This window comes from Leptodactylus fuscus, chromosome 4 (genome assembly GCF_031893055.1).
Source record: "Leptodactylus fuscus isolate aLepFus1 chromosome 4, aLepFus1.hap2, whole genome shotgun sequence".
NCBI classification, from domain to species: domain Eukaryota; kingdom Metazoa; phylum Chordata; class Amphibia; order Anura; family Leptodactylidae; genus Leptodactylus; species Leptodactylus fuscus.
Genome location: NC_134268.1, coordinates 200,008,152 through 200,031,896, shown reverse-complemented (window position 1 = coordinate 200,031,896; position 23,745 = coordinate 200,008,152). Strand labels below are relative to the sequence as shown.

Genomic DNA, 23,745 nt, shown 5'->3' with positions numbered 1-23,745 from the left:
GACAGTCTGTGATCATGTGTGATATACTGAGAAGGAGATGACAACTAGAAACTGTATCCAGAGAGATCTACGTGTCTGTCTGGGACTGTCACAACTTTCTTTGCAGTAGTTTTTCTAAATCAGATACAGAATAGAGAAGAATAATCGCAAGATCGGGACTCTACATGGCAGTAAGGAATGGAATGACAGCAAGCAGAGATCGTGAGACCTGTGAGGAACTGAGACAGAAAGTATCTAGGAAAATCGCATAACAAGAGAGGCTTTTCCTCACTTCAGGCCATCGATATTAGATTGGTAGGAGGTCATCAGAGGTGATCCATCTATCCATCTACTCCTCAACATGTTCAATATCTTTGTATGTTATATCTCAAGGCTTAAAAATCTGGATTGTGTCCAGGTGATAAAGGTACATTACCAAAGAAAGTCCTGAAATCTGACCATTAAGTGTCCAATCTCAGGTATCCCTGCCCATCTGCCAAACAAAGAGGGCATGGTGTTCTGGTGAGCAGTGCACACCCACAGCTAGCAGACACAGTGCCATACATTTAGTTGTGGCTATGCCTGGTACTGCAGCAGATCAGCCCAATATAATGATAAAGTACATACCATGCTCTTCAATATGGTCGATGCACATCTTTACAAATTTTGGCACTGTAGTGTTTTCTCTCTGGCACAAACTGGCCAGGCTGGAGCCGAATACAGGATCTGCAAACAGAAGCAGGGACAAATATCAGCATTCTGCAGGTATGTTGTTAGATTTGCAGCACTGGAAAGACACAACTGGTTAAATCCTTATCCAAAGCTAGTTCTAAACTCACAAACTCCAGAAAAAAAAATAAAATTATAATGTATTCTGTTTTTCTTTAGAAATCATAGCCTGTACATTGTAGCCCCCAATTTCAACTATAGTGCTTGTATAGCTTTGTGTTGTTGCAGTGAGTGACTATGCTAGACGCTCATGCTTCTGTGGAGTCTAATGTGGTCACCCACTAGGCGTCAGGAGCCTTGGTGGGTTATACTGGAGAACGGCATCATCTCCTCTTCTACACCCGACATGGGTTCAGGGGTAGACGCCTGCTGGTGTCCCAGCTCTAAGGGTACAAGAGAGTCTCCCCATGTTTTGTGCATCTACATAAAATTAGCAGTGTCCCGTTTGGTCCCACGCACAAGGAACAATCCAGACATCAGTTAGATTTACCAGTTTGAACCTGGCCCGGAAGACTATAGACTCTGCACTCTATACAGTATGAGACAGTGGAGAGGCAGGGACTCCCAACATCCCTATGATGCAAGGAGTCCTGTTTCTGGTTCGGATTGTCTTGTGTGCGTGGGACCCATAAATGTCTGATAAATGCAGTTCTATCTATCTAACTTGACAATAGGGAAGCCCTGATCCTTGTGTCATGGCTGCAGTCAGAGGAGAATTTTCCCAGCATGCATGGCTCTTCATTCACTACTATGGAGGCTTTGCAGTGAAGCTTCACCATCCTTGGAAATCTCATAGAACTGAATGGAGAGACTAATACATGAACGAGCACCTCTCCTCCCTACTCCTCCTCTAGGATAAGATAGCTGGAGCTAGGTTCTGTCTGGTTTCTATGGATAGGTCATCAATATTACATCTGCAGAGGTCAGACCCACAAAGATCACTGGTACAAGTGTAGCAGTGATTGTAGGTACCGCAGCACTGCCCTATTGAAGTCTATACAGTACCTAGATTCACTGATACAATTTGTACTGCCTTGGTACTGGTGATCCTAAGAATAGGCCATCAATCATAGACCCCAGATAACCCATTTAAGCCATAACAGTCCTAGATGGGAATACCCCTTTATAAGACAAATCCTTGACCCCTAGTTTGCTCATGGTTGGCACTCACTTACAGAATATTCTAAGACACCGATGTATTCTAATCTTAGCTAAGAACAGTCTTCATGAACGGATTACCTTTAATGTAGCCCTTCTCCCGCACAGCTTGCATTGTTGGACGTCTTGTAAGAAACTTCTTTAACTTTGTTTTCGTCTTCTTCTGCTCCGAATTATCAATGGATGTTTGTTTGATGGCTAAAAATATATCCATGAAATATTAATATGGTTAATAATGTATTGCAATGACGGAGACTGATGTGTTAAACAAGCATCGCTCCTGCCCACATGGGGACACTTACATCGATTCTTCTTTGAATCGTGATCCTTCTCCTTCTCGTGTTTGTCCTTCCCAACTTTCTCTACGGGGGAGTCGGGCACACTATCCTCATTGGGCTCTTCAGACTCTATAATCTACAAGAGCAAAATACATAAATGAATTTATTAAGACATCAAATACTATGCAAATGTGATCTTATATAGAAAATAAACTGTGAATGAATTAGGTTATTAGTATTCAGCCAATATGCATAGATTGTAAGCTCTTGTGAGCAGGGCCCTCAGTCCCATTGTGTGAAATGACTTTCTTTGTAATGTATCTTTCTGTCTGTATTTGAACCCTACAAATTGTACAGCGCTGCGGAATATGTTGGCGCTATATAAATAAAATGTATTATTATTATTAATATGCAGAGTTTCTTTCCAGTGTTTAAACAAGACCTTTCACGTCCTTTGACATCGATGGTATTATATACAGATAGAAAGCAGACAGGGTGCTGAATTTAGCGCACCGTCAGCTTTCCTGGTATACGTTCCGCTAGTTTCGGCACCGATATCTCTCCATTGTCAGAATGGCGGGCATCACAGACTAGTGTCATTACTCTCCTGACAGTAATAACCATGTACTGTCAGAGGGGACATTACTGACTGCCCAGTGATGACACTAAGCTGTAAGGCCTGCACTTCTAACGGTGAAGGGATATTGGTGCCGAAACTACTGGCACCAATATCACTGGCTCCCTGGTGCATACTGGCAGGGCTAACAGTCGGACAGTGGATGTCCGATATCTGATGATGTCACTATTAGAGATGCGCGAACACTGTTCGGATCAGCCAATCCGAACAGCACGCACCCATAGAAATGAATGGAAGCACCTGTGACGCTGACTTTGCCGGCGGCCGGCTAGCGTCACAGGTGCTTCCATTCATTTCTATGGGTGCGTGCTGTTCAGATCGGCTGATCCGAACAGTGTTCACTCATCTCTAGTCACAATCATTCATCACATGGTTTGTTGCAGCTCAGTTCTATTTAAGGGAATGAGGCTGAGCTGCAATACCAAGTACAGCCACAACACATTGTAAGGTGCTGTGCATGATATTTAGTGAAGTGCTCACCTGACCTTCTGGGGTCCTGGATGTTGGTCCCCCAACAAACTGATACTGATGACCCATCAGATTATATTAGCACATTGTGTTTCTTATCTTGTACCAAGCTGAAGTTAAATCTGTATTAGGCTCTAGAATAGTAGTCAGACAAGCAGGAACCGAAGGAGGACAGTTTTGGTTTTCCTTAGATCAGCGCCTGGTGTGAAGACTATACATAGTTCAGACTGCAAATCACTACGAAACGCAGCTATGAATCTGCAGAATTGTGAATGCCGCTCTGGACTATAACACACCCTGGTGGTCACATGTGAACAAACTATATCGACACGTTGATCAAGGACTTTTTGGCTTGGGGGCCTCCTGAATAGCAAGAGAAGCATCGGACATGTCGGGTGAACGGACATGGCTGATAACAGAGAATACATCTACGTTATGTTCTGTGATTTAATCATGGATTGCTTTCAGTGAATCGAACAATTTCTAGTTATATCTGAAAACACCAAATACTGCTCACAGCCATTCCCTTAAAGACAAATATTAAGAAAATTCCCCTTAAGTAGAGATAGTGACCTATGACTATAACGGGGAACATACCGGGATGCCGATAGTGTTACACAGGGCCGTGTACCATTCTTTGATCATATTGTCATTCTCTGTCTGTATTAGTAGATCTGTTCCTGAGGGAGTCTTTAGCTGTTGGAAATAGGAAAAAATATTTTAGGCAAGTAAAGTACAAGAAATACTGCTGAGAGACAAGCATTGAGACTATATGGTAGTAATCCAAGGAGCTCGGGATGTCAGCATAGGCTCTGCCTTCTACTAACCAGTATAAGCTCAGTGACTGAGTACCATGATTTATCTCCCCTGTTATATCCATGCACTTTTTAGGATGTCTCTCTTCAATACTTACCAAGCACAGTGTTGTACTTTATATAGCGCTGTGCACGATTTGGTAGATTAACTCAATTCACTTTTGTGGGACTGAGCTACGAACAGGCCAAGTTACCAGTAAATGTACTTTGCATGGTGCCGCTGCTGCACTGAACAGTGGCGCTGTGGTGGTCTTGGGAGTCAAACCCTGCTGATCTAACATTGTTGGCCTTTTCTAAGGTTAGTCCCAGCAAAGTCCTTATGGTTCTATTGCAGCATGCAAGCTGCCCTAGTAATATAAGGACGTGCTGCACCTAGGAGATACTATTATGGTGGAACTGTTACTTATGCAGTTGTCTATAACATATTTAAAGGAGTTTTCCAGGCTCCTCTGCCATCCTCTGTGCTATACCTGGTATGCCCACACTTGTAAAGGAATATATCAAGGCTCTGCTAGTGTCCAGAATGGTATATGTATACATGGTGGGAATACCCTGACAAAGCCTGCATATTGCTGGCACAGATAAGCTCCCAGTAGTGATCTTGAGCAATATTTTTCCAGTCCATACTCCTACAAGTGCTCCTTACAGCTGGCAGACATTACAGTGTTGTGCAGACGTTCAGGCTACACTTACATGACAGCAGAAACACAGAAACATCCAGATGTGAACAATTTACCTTATTATTATTATTATAGGCAGAAAGAATGTGAATAGTTTTGCCTATTTTGGTTAAAACTACCTCTCCCTTGAGCAGGCCATTTGCTGAAGAACATGACGGGACCTTACCTCTATTACGTTCTTTTTGCTGGATTTATCTTTCGCGGCCCATTCTACCGAGGCTCCTTTAAGATCGACTGTGAACTCTGGTTTGGATTGGTTCCCGCCAAATTTCTAAATGTAAGAAATAAACATCACATTAGGTCAATAATGGGCAAGGCTCGGGTTTACATGGCATATGTGGCTATAGGCAGTGCATAGGGAACAGCAGTCCGATGGGAGAGTAAAGCACCTAGACATCCCTCTTGTGTATGGGATGGGGGATGACACATACCATGTACTGCTACCTGTTAGGACATTGGGTGCAACATATGTCACATTCACGCTCATGCCAGTTGTCACCACTAAGAAGGGTAACTAAGTTTCATATGAAATTATATTGCTCTACAAATGAAGACAAGGGTGACCATCAACTGGGGGAATGATAGACAGGTATGATGGAAAAGACACAAAACAGAATGAAAAATAAAAAAAAAATATGGAGCAATTACATCTAAGGGATAACCGTAAAGGAGCACATACATACAATGAAGGGAGGGTCTGTCGATGGATTCCAGTGGAACCAGTAAAATTTCTCATCCAGTGATACATTTTGTAATACAAGTGCGGTACGTGCTGGAGACGCATGCTGTTTGCATATATAAAAGAGAGAACCTAAGGCCCCGTTCACATGGGGCAAGAGGGGGCAGATTTTGGCGCGGAATCCACATCATAATCAGCCCCCTCACAATGGTGGTCTATGTAGATGGCTAGCGTTCTTTTTTCCGCTAGCAGAAAAAAGAAGCGAGCTGCCCTTTCTTCAGGCGGATTCCGCGGCTGAGTCATCCCTGGCGTCCGCCTTGCGACAGCACCCTCCTGACTAGGCCCATTCATTCGGGCCTAATCTGGAGTGGAAAGCCGCGACGGGATGCCGTGCACTGCAACAGCATCCCTTCGCAGCAGCCACGACGGAATATGCACATGCGTAATCATGTGTGAACTAGCCCTAATGGGTTGGAAATATCGTGGACTTTACCTGCAGATGTGCAACAGTTTACAGTCAATGCACAGAAATTCATGTAAATGGTCATTGCAGGTTTTCAAGACTTTTAAAGTGAGATGTGAAAGGTTCTGTAAATTAGCAGCAATGTCTGTACGTCAGGATCCATTCACATCACGTCTTTTACATCCGAAATACGGACATAAATGGATGCAAAGAGATGGCCATCCATGTGCATAGAGATCAATCTATGGCTGGGTTCACATCTGCTCTGGAGTTTCCATTAGAGACTCGGTCGCAGAGAACATCAAAAATTGGCAGAGTTACTAGTCCTGCAGGGAGGACATTTTTCTCTGCTGTGTTCAGTTTTGATTCTGTGGACCCCGTTGCAGTCAGTGGGGTCTTCTGGTGTCCGTGTGTAACCGCTGTTGGTCCGGCTTTCCTTTTTTTGGTGTGCTTTTTTTTTTTTTACACTGATCTGTGTGATGGTGGACATCTGTTTGGATCCACTTTTTTTTTAATCCATTAAATGGATCTATAAATGTAATGTGAATGGAGCCTTAGAACTGCTTTAAAATTGTTGCCCCTGGTGTTTTTGCGCCGCCTGTGCAGTTTCATGAAGCTGGCTTAGATTTCAGCACCAGCACATGGCCCTGCGGAGAAGCTGCTGTATTAAGAGGCGGCTCCTCCATCGCGCCAGGGCTATGAAGACTGGCAATCAATACGCCAGCTTTTACATATATACCCCATTGTGTCCATTTACTGTATGCGCTGGATTCCAACCCTTCTGTTCATAAGATATCTGTCGGGGGTTCAATTTTTGCCCAGTGCATGTGATAAATGGACGCAATAAAGGCAAGGTGAACGCAGCTTCACACATGTGGATTTTGCACAGCGCGGACTCAGCCTCACTTTTTAACTAGATTACCAGTGACATGGTGTCCATAGGGGGAACATATCCTTGAATGGCCAACATGCAGAGCAGCGAGCACATGCAGTAATGGAAGATACAGGACCGAAATTTACATAGTTGACAAAATGCTGACGATGGAGAGTGTTTTTCCAGGCAGAGAGGAGTGACAGGAGGAGCACAGAGACTGAACAACGGGTGCAGAAGGACTAGTAGAGGAAAGGGAAGAAAGGCAAAGTCTCGGAATAACAAGAGGCACATATTAGCACAAGACATACACAACATTACAACAGATAACATGACAGATAACATATGTCTGATGCCCTGCATGTCAGTTTTCTGGCGTACAAGGAATAAAAAGTTACACTTTATTGCGCAAATTGTGGTTATTTGCAAAAAAAAAAAAACACCTTGCAACTTTTTCATTTCGGTGCCGCCTTTGTCCCTTTCTGGAAAAGGAGGGGTAGCGAGAGTGCGCCTTATAAATGAGGTACATCCTCCGCCAGCTCAGGGGATATGAAGACTGACGTTATAAATGCCAGTCTTTATAAATCAGTATGAGGATATAGGGGGAATACATTGTCTGGTCTGGGTCTTGTCTGCTCATTTTATTTTTTTTCTTTGGCGTGTCCTGCCCAATGCTCTGCAAACTGATGGGCACCATAACAGATCCCATGATAGACAATAGGATCTGCCAGGCTGTGTTGGTGCCCATTATTATACCGATCAGTCTATCTCATTCCTTCCAATATTCGGTTCCTGGGATGGAACAGAAAATGGAGGGTTTTGGTTTTTTTTTGCATATTTGCAACAAATACAACATTGGATTTGATTCTTTTGTCGGTCAAACTTTTTTTTTGTTAACCACACAATAATATGGCCTAAAATAGAAATGACATTTTATTCTGCCGTTTATTTCAACCTAGCACGTGCAATAGTTGTCATTGCCACAAGAGCATTAGCGGCGGGGGGCTAAGTACCTGGCGGCGGTCCCCTTCCATTAGTCAAATAATTTCCGTTCATAGAGGGAGATTGATCAAAAATACACTGGTGTAAACGCTGTATTTTATAGCATTTTAGGCACCCAGCGGGGCTCAGGACACAGTAAATATAAAGTCCCTGAATGGCTAAGGAAGTAGTTGAATATATTGTTTTACATGTAATTATTTTGCGATTCAATTGGACAGTCAGAAAAAAACTATACATCAATTGGCTCCTAAATTTTTAGATTTAAAGGGGTCAAACCAGATTTTTAAAACCAAAGTCTAAAGGATAAGGATAACAATTTTCAACTAGTAGGGTCCTATATCTGGGACTCTAGCAGACCAGATATTTCCCCATGATGTATAGTTTTTTAGGCGCCGCCCCCTGAGAGGCTGGCTGCCTTGATGCAGTGCTCCAAGCTGGGAGCAAACTTTTCTTTCCTTTTTCACTCTTTTTCTCTGTATCTTCAAGAATCCGGTAACCAAGCAATCTAGCACTATGAATTAGTAACTATAAATCGAATGGAAGACCCTGTGGAGTATTTTGTTCCTTTTGTTTTCCATTGTAAAGCATGGACAATGACAAGACCTGGTTCAGCTGGTTTCCACATGTGCCTGTTACCATCCCCCCAGCTAGGACAGCATGGCTCTCCATGCGGCATGGAGGAAAATCTACATGGAAGTGTGGACTTCTTCTTCAAGGAGATGATTTCTGGCGTCAATTGCTGATGTGTGAAGATGCTACAGCTGACTGGTATTTCTTTCTTCTACTGTGGACACGCAGGACTCTGCTACAGCCTGGGAACCTACCATCACCCACCTACCCCAGGAGTTATGGAAGCTTGGCAAGAGAGCAGCACCATGTATACCTGGATGGTCTCTGACTTCCTGTGGTAAGGAGGAAGAAGGAGGAGGGCTTGTGATGAAGGACATTTGGGGCATTTTTTTTTGTGGTTAAAAGGACAATAGTGCTGATGCAAGATACCAAACTATCAGCTGTGAGCAGATCTCACTACCTACCAAGAACTACCACATGTTATCATAATAGCTGACTATGTCCCCCACCTCTGCAAAATTTCTGCTTGTTATATCTACATGCTGTGACCCCCCTCCTCGTGTCCTACAACCAAGTTGGTTGTATTATTATTATTATTATTATTATTATTATTAACATCAATCCGCACAGAGAACAAAATGATCCTGCAGTGTGTCTGTGTTTCTTTCGTTTTAGTTGCTATGATTCCTAGGATTTCTCTATCTGCCATGAGCTTGTATGTGTTTCTCTCCTGTTATATACTACTGTACCATCTATGAAACTGTATCACTGAAATTTCCCCATTGTGGGACTATTAAAGGAATATCTTATCTTATCTTATCTTATGATGGCACAAGCTACAGTACTTGGATCTGGTTTCATTCGGGGTGTCCGCTTGGCGACTCCCCGGACACAATACCGAACGCATTAAAAAGCAGTTCGCTAAGAAACCACACAGACCCCATAGACTACAATGAGGTTTGTGTTTTTTTGGCGTGGTGTCCACAAGAATCATGCGGAAAGAAAAGTGTTGCAAGAAGGTTTAGGTACCCCAAACACTTAAAGGGGTATTCTCATGCCAACCATTTGAGGGCTGAGATGAGAATACTTGTCTGTCTGACTACCTGAGGAGGTCGGGAGTTACATAAATGGCTGAATGAGGCTGATCTATGGCATTTCTGTAAGTCTCATAGATGTGAATACCATAGGAGGTAGCGAAATGGTGCAGAATAGTTGAATTTGAGTGTTTCTGAAACTCCTGGCCTTGTGGTTAGGACTTCTAGCCCTGCATTCCCATCTCAGATCCCATCATTGAGTGCTCGTGAGGGAAAGTTATTGGACCCCCAGCCATCACACGAAGAGGGATCTCCAAGCTTCCCCAACTCATGTGAATGGAGCAGCGGTGTAGTGTGCAAGCGCAGTGACCACTGCATTCACTTTTATGGGACCTCAAGACTGGCTGTCTCCAAAAAAGTGGTGGTTACACATGTGTACCCCAGCTTCATTGAAAAGCAGGACATAGGCACTTGCAGACCCCCATTCCCATTAGCCCTTGCAGTTCCAGTGGTTACACTTTTTCTATCCTGGAGGGGAAGGGTTAAAGGGGTTGTCCCATGAAAAGCATCCCATCTATACTGATAGTTTATGTGGATTTAAGACTTTTCCTAAATACATTGCTTTATCAAAACTGCTTTGTTTGGCTGCTATCTTAATTTATTCACTTCATTGTTGACACTGTGTTTCTATGGCCACTAGGCTTATCTGCTCAGTTCCCAAGTGAGGTAGCTGCCTGCTCTCAGGGGGGAAAGGGAGGGGCTGACAAGCAATGGAGCTCCTCAGATAGGGGAGGGGGGAGGTGAGAGCTCTGGGATTACTGTGTAGTCTATCTTCAGCTTTTCCACTTATCAGCCGGTTTAATTGAATTTGGCTGATAAGGGCTGATATAAGGAGTCCGTTACCTCTGTATGTAATGCAAGCTGACTCAAATCCAGCTGTGCTACATCAGCTTCTACATCAGCTTCATTCTGTGGTAATGCATTTACAACCAATCCCTCATTACAGACTGCAAACACAGCAGATAGCAGAGCAAATGAAACCCCGCCCACCAATGTGCTGAGAAATCCAGGAAGTGAAGAGAGAACAAAGACTTCAGGCTGCAGAACAAGAGTTATGGGAATACCCCTTTAAGTGTTAAGAGTGAAACAACCCCTTTAAGGTAGTGGCTGGACATGTGCTTGGCCAATAGCTGTTCTTACTGACTTCTCCATAAATCTGTCTGCTCAGCTTGTCAAGGGGAAGAGGGAGGCGAGCCATTGCCAGACACCCCTGGCAGAAGCTTATCTCCCGCATGATGGATTTCAGCAAATCAATTAGTTTATAGGGGCTGAGCATTGTGACCCTTAGACACACAAGGTGTTGGCAATGCTGATGAAGCTGGCAGGTTTGGCTCACATTTACCTAATGTGTATGGACACCTTGAGGAGTCAAAGGTGTCCAAGTGTTTTTTTTTTTCCTTTTTTAGCCTGGAGCCCTGCTTGGCGATGAGCAAGATCTCCTGTCAAATCCATAATCCTCGCACTATGCTAGCCTGACATTTTGCAGCAAATATAAGCTGGCACACTGTTTTATTATAGATCATTGTATCCCAAGACACCGCAAGGTTAAGAGAAATAATCCAGTAAGATGTCCCTCGTGCACCGACTAAACATGTTCTGAAATGAAGAGCAGCCGAACAATTTATAAAAAGGGAAATTACATTAAGTTAGGATTTGGCAGACACTTCTGTATCTCTTTCATTCTAAGCAGGATGCCAGGGGGCTGAAAATGATAAAACTATCTAGTTATAGTGTTTACTACAATCCGCAGCAGACGATTACTACATGTGGACCCGCTTACCCAGCTCGCTCCGGTGCCTTGGAATAGGATAGATGAACCTTGCAGCACGGCCCAAGACGATGTCCAGTTCTTTCTGAAATACCAATATGGCTTATTTAATGTCATCCTTAGTTATCTACAGAAACAGATTAAAGTACCATGTACATTACAGAGTGTGCATCCGATGTGGGCAGAGTTTGCAGCAGAAAGCACTCGAAGCGATATCCAAGTGTATTCCATAATGTATTCAAGTCTATGGGGGGCTTTGGATCCGTTCTGATGACATGGAGTAGGACAGGACCTGCTCTATAATCATCCCAGGAATATGAATCTGAAGCCCCCATAGACTTGAATGTATCATGGAAAGCACTTGGATGTCACTCCGAGGGTCATTCTGCTGCAAACCCGACCCTACACCAAATGCACACTCAATGGTTTGCATGGGAACTAAGGGCATGGTCACAAACCTGAATGTGTGCCTGCAAATCAACCCCAAAATCTGGCCGGTATCTGCTACCTCGCACTTTTTTCAAGGGTAGGCAGTATTAGACATGTAGGAATTTGGCATTGAATTTGACTTCAACAAAAACCACCAGGGCATTTCTGCTTCAGGAATTTGAAGTGGATTCTGCTAGACAAAAACAGACGAGGTGGTTTTGGTCCCTCACCACCCAAAAGTGAAGGCGTCCTGTTCTTCTTCATATGACCACTACAGCCAATGGTCACGTGCAATTCATGCTGAGGCGAGTGGCTGGCTGCAGTAGTTACATGAAATAGGACGAGAAGTCATCCCTTCCAAATACCAGAGGAGTCGGCCATTTATAATATTTCATTATTTTTCTCAATATGCTGAACAACCCATTTAACCTAGGAATCTTTCTCTGATCAGTTTGTAGTATACTTCAGAGCTGCATTCACAATTCTGCTGACAGTTGTTACAGTCAGGCAACAAGGTTGGTGTCAGACACACCCAGCTTTGCTGAACTTCTATAAGGCAGTAGAACCGCTTTTATGGTGTATAGTACCTACTCTACTACACTCACCGGCCACTTTATTAGGTACACCATGCTAGTAACGGGTTGGACCCCCTTTTGCCTTCAGAACTGCCTCAATTCTTCGTGGCATAGATTCAACAAGGTGCTGGAAGCATTCCTCAGAGATTTTGGTCCATATTGACATGATGGCATCACACAGTTGCCGCAGATTTGTCGGCTGCACATCCATGATGAGAATCTCCCGTTCCACCACATCCCAAAGATGCTCTATTGGATTGAGATCTGGTGACTGTGGAGGCCATTGGAGTACAGTGAACTCATTGTCATGTTCAAGAAACCAGTCTGAGATGATTCCAGCTTTATGACATGGCATTGCATTATCCTGCTGAAAGTAGCCATCAGATGTTGGGTACATTGTGGTCATAAAGGGATGGACATGGTCAGCAACAATACTCAGGTAGGCTTTGGCGTTGCAACGATGCTCAATTGGTACCAAGGGGCCCAAAGAGTGCCAAGAAAATATTCCCCACACCATGACACCACCACCACCAGCCTGAACCGTTGATACAAGGCAGGATGGATCCATGCTTTCATGTTGTTGACGCCAAATTCTGACCCTACCATCCGAATGTCGCAGCAGAAATCGAGACTCATCAGACCAGGCAACGTTTTTCCAATCTTCAATTGTCCAATTTCGATGAGCTTGTGCAAATTGTAGCCTCAGTTTCCTGTTCTTAGCTGAAAGTAGTGGCACCCGGTGTGGTCTTCTGCTGCTGTAGCCCATCTGCCTCAAAGTTCGACGTACTGTGCGTTCAGAGATGCTCTTCTGGCTACCTTGGTTGTAACGGGTGGCTATTTGAGTCACTGTTGCCTTTCTATCAGCTCGAACCAGTCTGGCCATTCTCCTCTGACCTCTGGCATCAACAACGCATTTCCGCACACAGAACTGCCGCTCACTGGATGTTTTTTCTTTTTCGGACCATTCTCTGTAAACCCTAGAGATGGTTGTGCGTGAAAATCCCAGTAGATCAGCAGTTTCTGAAATACTCAGACCAGCCCTTCTGGCACCAACAACCATGCCACGTTCAAAGGCACTCAAATCACCTTTCTTCCCCATACTGATGCTCGGTTTGAACTGCAGGAGATTGTCTTGACCATGTCTACATGCCTAAATGCACTGAGTTGCCGCCATGTGATTGGCTGATTAGAAATTAAGTGTTAACGAGCAGTTGGACAGGTGTACCTAATAAAGTGGCCGGTGAGTGTATATTGGCTACAGAAACCTGCAGAAATAGGATTGCAGCTCTGGATTATAAGGGTACCTGCATAAGGGAGGATTTTTCCATTGCAACACCAAAGCAAAATTTGCAACCTGCATTAACAGCATTTGCAGGTGTCGTAATAGACTGTAAGGTAAGTCATGTAGTTACAATTTTTTAAACCAAATTTTTATTGTCTCAAAGCCTCTGAAATAACAAATGAAACCTCTTGGCAATAGGACTAGCTAAGAAAAAAAAATAAAAATGACAATCTGGTCTTATGAACGCCTATGGATCCGTATAACGTGTGGGAAAGTTAAACAGAGATGGGAGTCCGTGTAAAAGTGACCTAAACCGTCCATAATGATGAATAGCTACATAAAAAAGGTTAAACTTCCCACAGAACGCCTCCATAGAGTCAATGTAACTAGAAGTTAATAAGTCATTGATCATACCAACCTAACTTTTTTCCCATTTTCTGTGATTTTGGTTACATTTAGTACACCATACTTTTCTTGATCCTGCAGAGGGGAGGAAAAAAAAAGTTTACTTCAACCTCATAGATAAATATTTGGTTTTAAAGTAGAACACAATGCAAAGTAAAGAAGAATTTTCCGGATTATCCAGGACAGGGGTTTACCAACCTCCAGTTCTGCCAGGTATTACTGCAAAAGGAGGGGTGGCCACGCAAGTTTGGATCTCTCTAGTCTCAACTAAGGGAATACAGGGAATGGAGATCTCCACGGCAAAGAATATACCCTTAATGGCTGCCTATCAGTATATTTTTGGAATGTGAGGGGAAACCAGAGTACACAGAAGAAAGGCACCAAACACAGGGAGAACAAACTCCATGTAGATGTTATCCTTGGTCGGATTCGAACCCAGGACTCTAGAGCTGCAAGACAGCAGTGCCTGTCCATTCATGTAAACCCGTTCTCACAAAATCTTGCTCCAGGGAAACTTATTGCAAAACAAACTGGGACTTGTATATATTGAGACTGGTGCACTAGCCCCTAGATTGCTTATTACACTTTCACTATAGGGAACTGCACCTTTCCTTCTTTGCACAAGTTGGACTACATGCATGGGAATGTGTACACGTATGGGTCCATAACAAAATGGCAAGGATGGCACATGGATGACATCCGCGCACCATCCATCATCTCCACGGATCTAATGAGCCAGGATGCAAAACGAACAGCAATAAGACCCATCCAGAGTTGTTTTTTTTTCTATGTAGATTGTGAGCCCCATATAGAGATCACAATGTATATATATTTTTTCCTATCAGTACGTCTTTGTAGAATGCGAGGAAATCCACGCAAATATGGGGAGAACATACAAACTCCTTGCAGATGTTGTTCCTGGCAGGAATCGAACCCAGGACTCCAGCGCTGCAAGGCTGCCACAGTGTTGCCCCGGACCTTGCTGAGTTTTCTTCCTGAGCTCACTGTCCGCTATACAAACCTGTGATAATACACGGACGTGTTGAAGACATAGCATGTTTGTACAACTACTAACCGTTGTCTGGTGCTTTGGAGAAGTCGGCGACGTCTCAACATCGGGGAAATTTTGCTTGGCTGATGTAATAGAATCCTATAAAACGAAGCCAAAGTTTATATTTTTCTGATCTCGACAAATTCCCAATGCTTATATTACATTGAAAAAATCAAATAAAAAATAGCAAACCGAACACTACATCAAAAAGCAAACCTGGACACAAGTTACACCACGCACAGACAGGCTTCAGTTACTTCCCTGGCACCTGAGAAAGTTTTGGAGATAAAGAAATTGTCCGCGGGTTGAATATATTTGTGACCCAATAGATATCATGGAGTGAAGAAACGTGCGAGGATCGTTGTATGGAGAGCCCATCGCACTACAATACAAGACCAGCTTGTCTGTAGCAGATTTAATGGTAGCAAGCTAAAACTAGAGGTCTGTGAACCACCTGAAAATTTTGGAAAATGAAAGATGAACTCAGGCAGAATTTGAGGCAGAATTCAGATACAGTGAGCCTTGCACCACAGGTTCTGGGGCTGAACCAGCCATGGAATCTGCAGGAAGATCGAGCAGAATGCAGCGACCTGAAAAAAAAATGGCCGCCTCCTACTATAAACCGGGGGAGCGGATTCTGGACAGAATTCGGTGCAGATTTTGAAGAGCTCTGAATTCCTCCATAGACTAACCTAAGTTAAGGCCTACACAGATTTTTGCAATTACTTCTTTTTGCATGCCAATGCACCTAAAAAGAAAAAAAAACAACTTTGCAAAAATCTAATTTCTTTGGTTTCTACAGCTCCTATGTAGAATCATGTGTCTACATGGTAACAGACAACAAACCCCAGTGTAGTCAGATCCTACTAGAAATAGTTTTTTTCTATTGTGCCTAATTTTTTGTTAATCTACCGAACAAAATAAAAAATATAAGAGGCAAATGGATCAGAATCAGAAGACAAAAGATGGGTCCTGATGAAGTCCCATGGATCCTCATAGGAGCTGTAGTTGGTCAATTTGGCAAATTGTTGATTAAAAATTGCCAATTCGAGTTCAAATTTGTGAAGGAGGTCGTCGAATTCTCGTATAATTTGTATACCATTGGGAGACCAACTGTTTTTGGGTAAATCTACAAAGTAGCATTTAAGAAATTGACCTGTTGTGCAGATATTAATCCTACAAGTGACACATCCATGGGATGGCACACAAAAAATAGGATTATATTTCTGGCTACGGAGCCCCAGAGAATGGGGAGGGAGTGTTTTACCTCTGTTGCCCCTGCTCCCTACTTTAATGGAAGAGTCGTTGATGGTCGAGTGCAATACCCTTCCCATCCAGCTGGGGCACACCTACATTCAGCTTGGCTGTATTCACAACAGAGGTAAAACTCTCAGGATGGGTGGGGGTCCTCACCAATTAGCTATTGATCCTCTATCCTATGTATAAATCTTTTATTGCTTTTTATTTAGGAGTCGGAAAGTAGGAAGTAACACGTAAGCCTCTATTCCTAGAAGCTCCCCGACACTTGGTCAAATATTGCAACGTCTGGCTCCAATCCTCCACAATCCTCTGTTAGACTGGGCACGGCCAGATATCTTTGGATCACAAAAACGGGTTGCAGCTGAACCAAAAATGACCAAAGCGATCAGCCCAAAGGCTCAAACGCCGCGTTTCATTCAATTTGACTTAGCAAATTGAATAGCAGAATCTACTTACTTGGCCCACGGGTCGAGAAGCAGAAGGGGCTTTGGCCGGTTTGAGGAGACTACAATACACTGTATCTGCACATGCACTTATATTACAACAAAATATTGCATATGATCGATGTAAAAAAAAAAAGGAATCAAATCCAATGAAGGGGTAAAATACATGGAGACAGAATGGATCCGAATTACTGTTAGTAATGTTACCTGATCATACCAAATAAAGGAAACGTTAAGGAAGCAGCCCAATTGTGGCCGGAATTACAAGAATTAATAACATGCGTATGCAGATACACAGGTAAGATTTTCACTCTGTTATTTGAGATTTTGGGTTTTATCTAGCTAAATATAAAATCATAAGAAAACTGCAAATGAAACAGAAAGAAAAGTATAGACCCCAACCATCCTGAGGGCTAAGGGGTAACCAACACCAGATCCAATCCCTTTGGAGAAGGGGGATCTGTACCATAGCCTATCAAACCTGAACTAGCGGCTACAACGGCCCCCTACTTTGCCGTTTAAAGGGAATGTATCATCAGAGAATTCCAGATTACTTAACTTATTTTTTTATATTATTTTTAGGTGTTCTCTGGATTTACTGTGTAGACTGGGACAGAGTCAGCTGAGAGTACAGGTCATGGATACATAGAAAGGTTTGTTTTTGGGTTTTTTTGGCTGACATGGACCTGTGGTTGGTTGTGTGTCCAAAGTCGCCATTCACTGCTGCCGCCATACAGCACATATTCTATGCTGCCCTCACTATACAGACAGTGCAGGATAGAAGTTGTCCGTTTCATGGAATAGTTTTTAAAAATTATTTTTAATCTAATTTTAAATTAAATTTCTAAAAAATAATAAAATAATTTGCTCTTTCCCATTATTTTAATGCAAGTAAAAAAAATAAATACTTGATACATTCCCTTTAAGGGGTAGTAAAAATGAAGCCCCCCCTTCCTGTTTCTTTTAATTAAGCTCTATCACCCTATAGAATATTATGCAGTCAGTTTGGGAGTTGCTAGATGCCTTAGGGATGCTTAAGAAGAGGGAAATCTGTCCGCCATTGCATATCTATAGGTTCCTTAAAATTTGGGGGTTTCGGCAACTTTACTTCTCTATCGGTAATGCGGGCAGTTTGACATCTTCAGAGCTAAAACGGATTCTGGGGATTACTATATAAATACACTTCTATGTTGGGTTTATTCATCTACGTCCCTGAATTCTAAAAAATGATATTGGGGGCCCATATAGAAACCTAGCGTAAAGATAAAAGCCACTTTTCTTTCCGTCATTACACAGCAGGCAGGCAAGCATATTCACAGATCTGAAGAATTTTTGGAATGTGGACATGTGTTGGCAAGCAAGCACACACCAGAGACAGAATACTAACTTTCATAGAATAAGATGAGGTCAAAAAACCAGGGCTAGGTATGTAATACTCAGAGGAATTACACTTTTGCTTGATATGCAACTGTAAAAAACAAAAGGGACCTGTTAATGTCATTGCTGTCTTGTGTCGGAGCTATAGGATTACAGATTGCTCTTACAGAACTACTGCAAGTCAGCACCGCTCCGCAAGATGGAGTGAACTTCATAGTCAGCAAGTGATTTATGCCACTGCCATAACAGGATATACAGAATACAGAGCGTATAACCACAACTAGGGATGACTGTCTGCTAAATGCTGCACTGCCGGTATGTCACAGCGATCTAGTAAGCGAGGACAAAAAGAAGATATCACGTTACCTTATCATTGGCCTCCAGCAGATAGGTGCTGTGCCGCCACTTGGTTAACACAATTGGTTCTTGGAACTTTCTATCAAGACTCCGGCTCTTAGTGATCTCTCTCTGGTGAGGTGGCAATAAGGAATTATACTAAAAGATACAAAGAAATGACAACACTATGGAACTTCTGAGATACATGGTCAAAATGTGGTGGAACTACTGGTGTGTATGGAGGTGACCGTCTCAACCACAAGTAGCTTCAGAAGTTCCCACCTCAATTAAGTGTCAGAAAATCTGATTAATACGGCAACCTAAGATGGGGCAGGATGTGATGCACTAAGCCGTATACTTAACTAAAACTACAAAACCTACAAACCTCCAATATCATTCACTGTACTGTAATGCCTTCTACTTTTAGAAAAATCTGATTAATACGGCAACCTAAGATGGGGCAGGATGTGACGTACTAAGCCGTACACTTAACTAAATCCACTACAAAACCTACAAACCACCAATATCATTCACTGTACAGTAAATCTATGCCTTCTACTTTAAGAAAAATCTGATTAATATGGCAACCTAAGATGGGTAAGATGTGATGTACTGAGCCACTAAAACTACAAAACCTCCAATGTGATTTACTATGCAGAACCTCTGTTCCTTTAAAATGTTCTCCATCTATTTTAAGGAAAATCTGATTATTACGGCAACCTAAGAAGGGGCAGTATGTAATGTATCAAGCCACTTAACTAAAATTACAAACCGTCCAATGTCATTCGTTGTACAGTAAAATCTATGCCTTCGATTTTTAGAAAAATAGGATTTATTTGGCAACCTAAGATGGGGGTATGGCGAGTTGTACTGAGCTGTTTACTTGCCTTTAAAACAGGTTCTCCATCTATTTTAAGGAAAATCTGATTAATATTGCTACCTTACTTGTGACTATTGTTGTCCACAAAATCTGATTAATATGGCAGGCTAAGATGGGGTAGGATGTAACGTACCAAGTCATTTACTTAACTAAAACTAGAAAACCTGCAATGTGATTGACTATGAAGCATCTCTATGCTTTCAAAGAGGTTCTTCATCTATTTTTTTTTTAGAAAAATCTGATTTCTAGGGCAGGGTAGGGTATGATGTACCAAGGAATTTACTTAAATAAAACTACAAAAACCTCCAATCCTCCTATGTGATTTACTCTGCATCACCCCTGTGCCTTTAAAAGAGCTTCTCCTTATATTTTAAGGAAAATCTGATTAATATTGCTACCTTACTTGTGACCATAGCAACAAAGTGAACCAGCCACACAAAATATATGAATAAAAATTAACTTTTATTAAGTGCTCCTAAAAAGGTGTAGCAACATATATACATACAAAATATATAAACAAACATAAAACAAAATCATATAGGGGTAGACAATGCTACAAATACCAACTTGTCAGCCATGGAATGTACACTGGATGGCAACACTAATATCATGGTTCAAAGGGCTCAACCATAGCTAAAACTGAAAGTGTCCAATAATAAAGTGTTGTAAATGAAAACAACAAATAATCAGTGTAATAACCCACAGATAGCTATGAGACTGCCCACAGATCCAAGATCCAAGATTAGCTTGGGACCCTTTACTGTTGGTATGTATGGAGGCTAATCTTGGATCATCTTATGTGGGCAGTCTCATAGCTATCTGTGGGTTATTACACTGATTATTTGTTGTTTTCATTTACAACACTTTATTATTGGACACTTTCAGTTTTAGCTATGGTTGAGCCCTTTGTACCATGATATTAGTGTTGCCATCCAGTGTACATTCCATGGCTGACAAGTTGGTATTTGTAGCATTATCTACCCCTATATGATTTTGTTTTATGTTTGTTTATATATTTTGTATGTATATATGTTGCTACACCTTTTTAGGAGCACTTAATAAAAGTTAATTTTTATTCATATATTTTGTGTGGCTGGTTCACTTTGTTGCTATGGTCATTTACCCACACATAATTTGTTATATTTGCCTCTATTGTTTACTACCTTACTTGTGACTATTATTGTCCGCAAAATCTAATTAATACGGCAAGCTAAGATGGGGTAGGATGTGCCATATTGAGCTATTTACCTACACAACAACAACACCTCCTTTGCCTTTAAAGAGATTCCCTTATTCTGAGAAAAATCTGATTAATACGGCAACCTAAGAAGGGGCAGGATGTGATGTACCTAACAAAACCTACAAACCCCCAATTTGATTCACTGTACAGTACCTCTGTGCCTTTAGGTTTCCCTCTCTAGTTTTTAGAAAAGTCTGATTAATACAGCAGCCTACAATAGGGTAGAATGCGGCATACTGATCCATTTATCCAACCAAACAAAACCCACAAACTTCCTATACAATGCCCTTTACAGAACCTCTGTGCCCTTAAAGAGATTCTCAATTTTTTTTCTAGAAAAATCTGATTAATAATGCTACCTTTGTTGTGACTGTTGTTGTCCCCTTTACCACAATGCAGCCATTCTCTATCAACTACATGCTAAGCTCCCATCACAACCTATATGTCTATACGCAGCTTTTAGGCATGCAACAGATTGAGATAGTCTAGTAGCAATTCGGGATTGATTGTTTTCATTGATTTTGCATTATGCATGGATTCTTTAAGCAAAATTCCTTTATTGCAGACATAAAAACGTACCTTTGGCAGCTCCCACTCTGAGCGTGATCCGTCAGCGCTATAGTAATATGGTCTACCTTGGTCGTCCACATGTTTTATCCACTGTAATGAGATTGTAACATCAAAAATAGCACAAATGACAAAACACCAGTAACTATATATACTATAGACAACCACTTTCTAATTTCGGATCTCAATCCTATAACTAGGGTATAGCAAAAAGGACAAATTCTTAGATCAGAGAAGTATTGACAATTCGTCCCTAACCTGGGCATAGGGACAAGACCATTAATGCACCAGACCCAAACACATCAACCCACAGATGGATTCAGGTAACCTTAGCCCATCAGTATTTCCCCCTTGTGACTTGTTGTGAAGACATCACTAATTTGGCAATATGCAAATGAGCTCTGCAGAGCATTGTTGCTTACCTCTTTGGAGCAATGGCAACTGCTTCGTTGCTCCAAAGGGCTCATTCACCTTTGGATTTAAAGGGCCAGAGATTCACAAGAAGAAAACACAGTTTGATTGAGGTGACCCTAACCTATATATCTGCTGGGCTAGTTTGATATGTTCAGTACTGGTGACGGATTCCCTTCAATTGACAGATATTAACTTAAAGGGATTGCCCGGAGGAAAATGAAGCAGTACCTACCTCACTGAACTCAGCACTCCTATTCAGACACCTACCAGGTCCCTGCTGGTCTTTGTTTCGAGACGCCATCTTGACACACAAGAAATGGCTGTCAATGCCTTCTCAGCCCATCACTGGTTGAGACCGGTCACCAATACAGCCAGTGATTGGCTGATCAGTCTATTCCACCCACTTCCTGTGTGTCCATCCAAGAACAGGAAGCAGAAACCAGTGGGGATCCAATAAGCTTAGAAGCTGGACCAGTGAGGAATTGTTGATGATTTTTGTTTTGTTTTGTTTGTTTGTTTTTTTAACCCATTCTGCATGTATTAGAAGATTCACAACCGGACAACCCCTTTAAGGCCACGTAATTGCCATATACAGGAAACAGAAGAGAGTTGAAAATATAGAAAATGATCACAGATGTACCTTCTCATTGGTTTGGTCATTGATAAAGAAAGTATGACCATGCTGATCCAGTTCTTCTGACCACCCCTTGGGAGGAGAACCGTATAGACTATCTGACTGATTGTTGTCACAAGCGTTGTGAAAGTTTTCTTCAGTTGAGAGTTGCTAGAAAGAGTTGGAAAAATTTAGAGCTCAAGCACAAAAGATGATCCGTGAAAGTGGAAAATGTCACCCAGAAAAAAAAGCAAAGACACCAACTTACTTAATTAATGAAATTAATTCATGAATTAATTGCTGCTTAAAGGGATTGTATCACCGTAACAATATCTGTACCATTTAGGAGACTGATCAAGATACAGCAGTCCACTATCTCCATCGATAGAGAGGAGACCGGGGACACAGGACCTCCATTATTGTGATCGCTAGGGGTCCCAGCAGTGTAGCCCCCAGCAATAAGACACATATTATGTAGATAAGTGATAGCTTGTTACGGTGGGACATCCCTTTAATGTTCCAATGTAAGAAATTCATGCATTATATTAGTCTGGCCTTAAAGGAGTTACCAGCTTTTTAAATATGATGACCTATCCATAACATAGGCGAGGGTCCGACTGCCGGGACCCTTCAGGTCAGTCATTACCCACATGCTGGCACTTACTCACTTAATGTAGGGAGTAATGTAGCCTTAGTCCCATAGACTTGAATGGGACAATTGCTGCAGTGCTCACTATGGAGAATGAGAACCATAGCTTGCGCCAGTACAGGGAAACAGCTGATCTGCAGGGATTCCATCCGAATCTGAAAATGGTGTCCAATCCCATGGGCCCCTTACAAAAAGATCCTCTCTAAATATTCCTGTTACACACTTGTACTTGGTGCCCCCTGGTGTTTTTTGGATTCCCTTTTAAAAACATCAACCCAATCTGTCCACTGGTGCAGAGAAGAAGCCTCTTGAAGAGCGTTCATTTTTATTGAGTGTCCTGCACAACAGCAGGAATCACTAGACCGTCTGTGTACAAGAGGAAGCGGGTGGTGGGATTGAGCAACTGAGCATGTGTGACCACCAACACTGAATACACAAGGTGGACACCCTGCTGTAGACTCCAAAGAACACCAGGGGGCGCAATAGCAGGTATAGAACAGCAATAATTGAATGAAGGGATGGAGAAACCTTTAGAATATATAATGCCATGAATCGGCACAGAAAGGCACCGTGCAGAGGGCAAATAAACAGGCAGCTTCCTGAATGTAAGATTTCCAGATAGTAAGTCCAGACTCTGCGAAAAGCATTGTAATGTTTAATCGGTCACATATTTGACCACGCCAGATTAAACAAATATATTCTCTCAAGTGGAAAGGTTACTCCCTACTATACAATAATTTATAGCACAATATTGTATATCACAAGGCCAAAACCATCCAGGGTTAATAATGTAACTATTCTTCGTCAATGGGGCAGATTGATTAATACTCTGGCCTATCTGCAGATTTTCTAATGGAGCCATGAATGGACATGTGAACAGTGCCTTACAAAGAAGGGTCTGCTTTCTTTTCTCCAAAAACGGTGCGATGACCGGGGCTCAACTGCAATACCAGACCCAGCCTATACAGTGCAGCCACCTCTTGACCAAAAATCAGCACCGTCTTACTAATACTAGATAAATCCTATAAATTGA

At 42.2% G+C, this 23,745-nt stretch overlaps 1 protein-coding gene across 3 annotated transcripts in view; it reads right to left on the bottom strand.

Moving 5' to 3' along the window:
* The window catches only part of ARHGAP12 (Rho GTPase activating protein 12), a 65,154-nt gene that overhangs the window by 7,818 nt on the left and 33,591 nt on the right, over nucleotides 1-23,745 (bottom strand). Inside the window, exons 4-15 of one of the 3 annotated variants that reach the window (XM_075271603.1) lie at nucleotides 22,091-22,234; nucleotides 21,049-21,129; nucleotides 18,380-18,508; nucleotides 18,024-18,104; nucleotides 14,958-15,032; nucleotides 13,896-13,957; nucleotides 11,204-11,276; nucleotides 4,911-5,015; nucleotides 3,847-3,945; nucleotides 2,169-2,280; nucleotides 1,948-2,064; nucleotides 607-705 (exon numbers count right to left, since the gene is read on the bottom strand). In XM_075271603.1, the coding sequence (XP_075127704.1) occupies nucleotides 607-705; nucleotides 1,948-2,064; nucleotides 2,169-2,280; nucleotides 3,847-3,945; nucleotides 4,911-5,015; nucleotides 11,204-11,276; nucleotides 13,896-13,957; nucleotides 14,958-15,032; nucleotides 18,024-18,104; nucleotides 18,380-18,508; nucleotides 21,049-21,129; nucleotides 22,091-22,234 (1,177 nt within the window). The remainder of the gene's footprint in view (nucleotides 1-606; nucleotides 706-1,947; nucleotides 2,065-2,168; nucleotides 2,281-3,846; nucleotides 3,946-4,910; nucleotides 5,016-11,203; nucleotides 11,277-13,895; nucleotides 13,958-14,957; nucleotides 15,033-18,023; nucleotides 18,105-18,379; nucleotides 18,509-21,048; nucleotides 21,130-22,090; nucleotides 22,235-23,745) is intronic. The other 2 variants (XM_075271604.1, XM_075271606.1) reach the window with 2 other exon arrangements.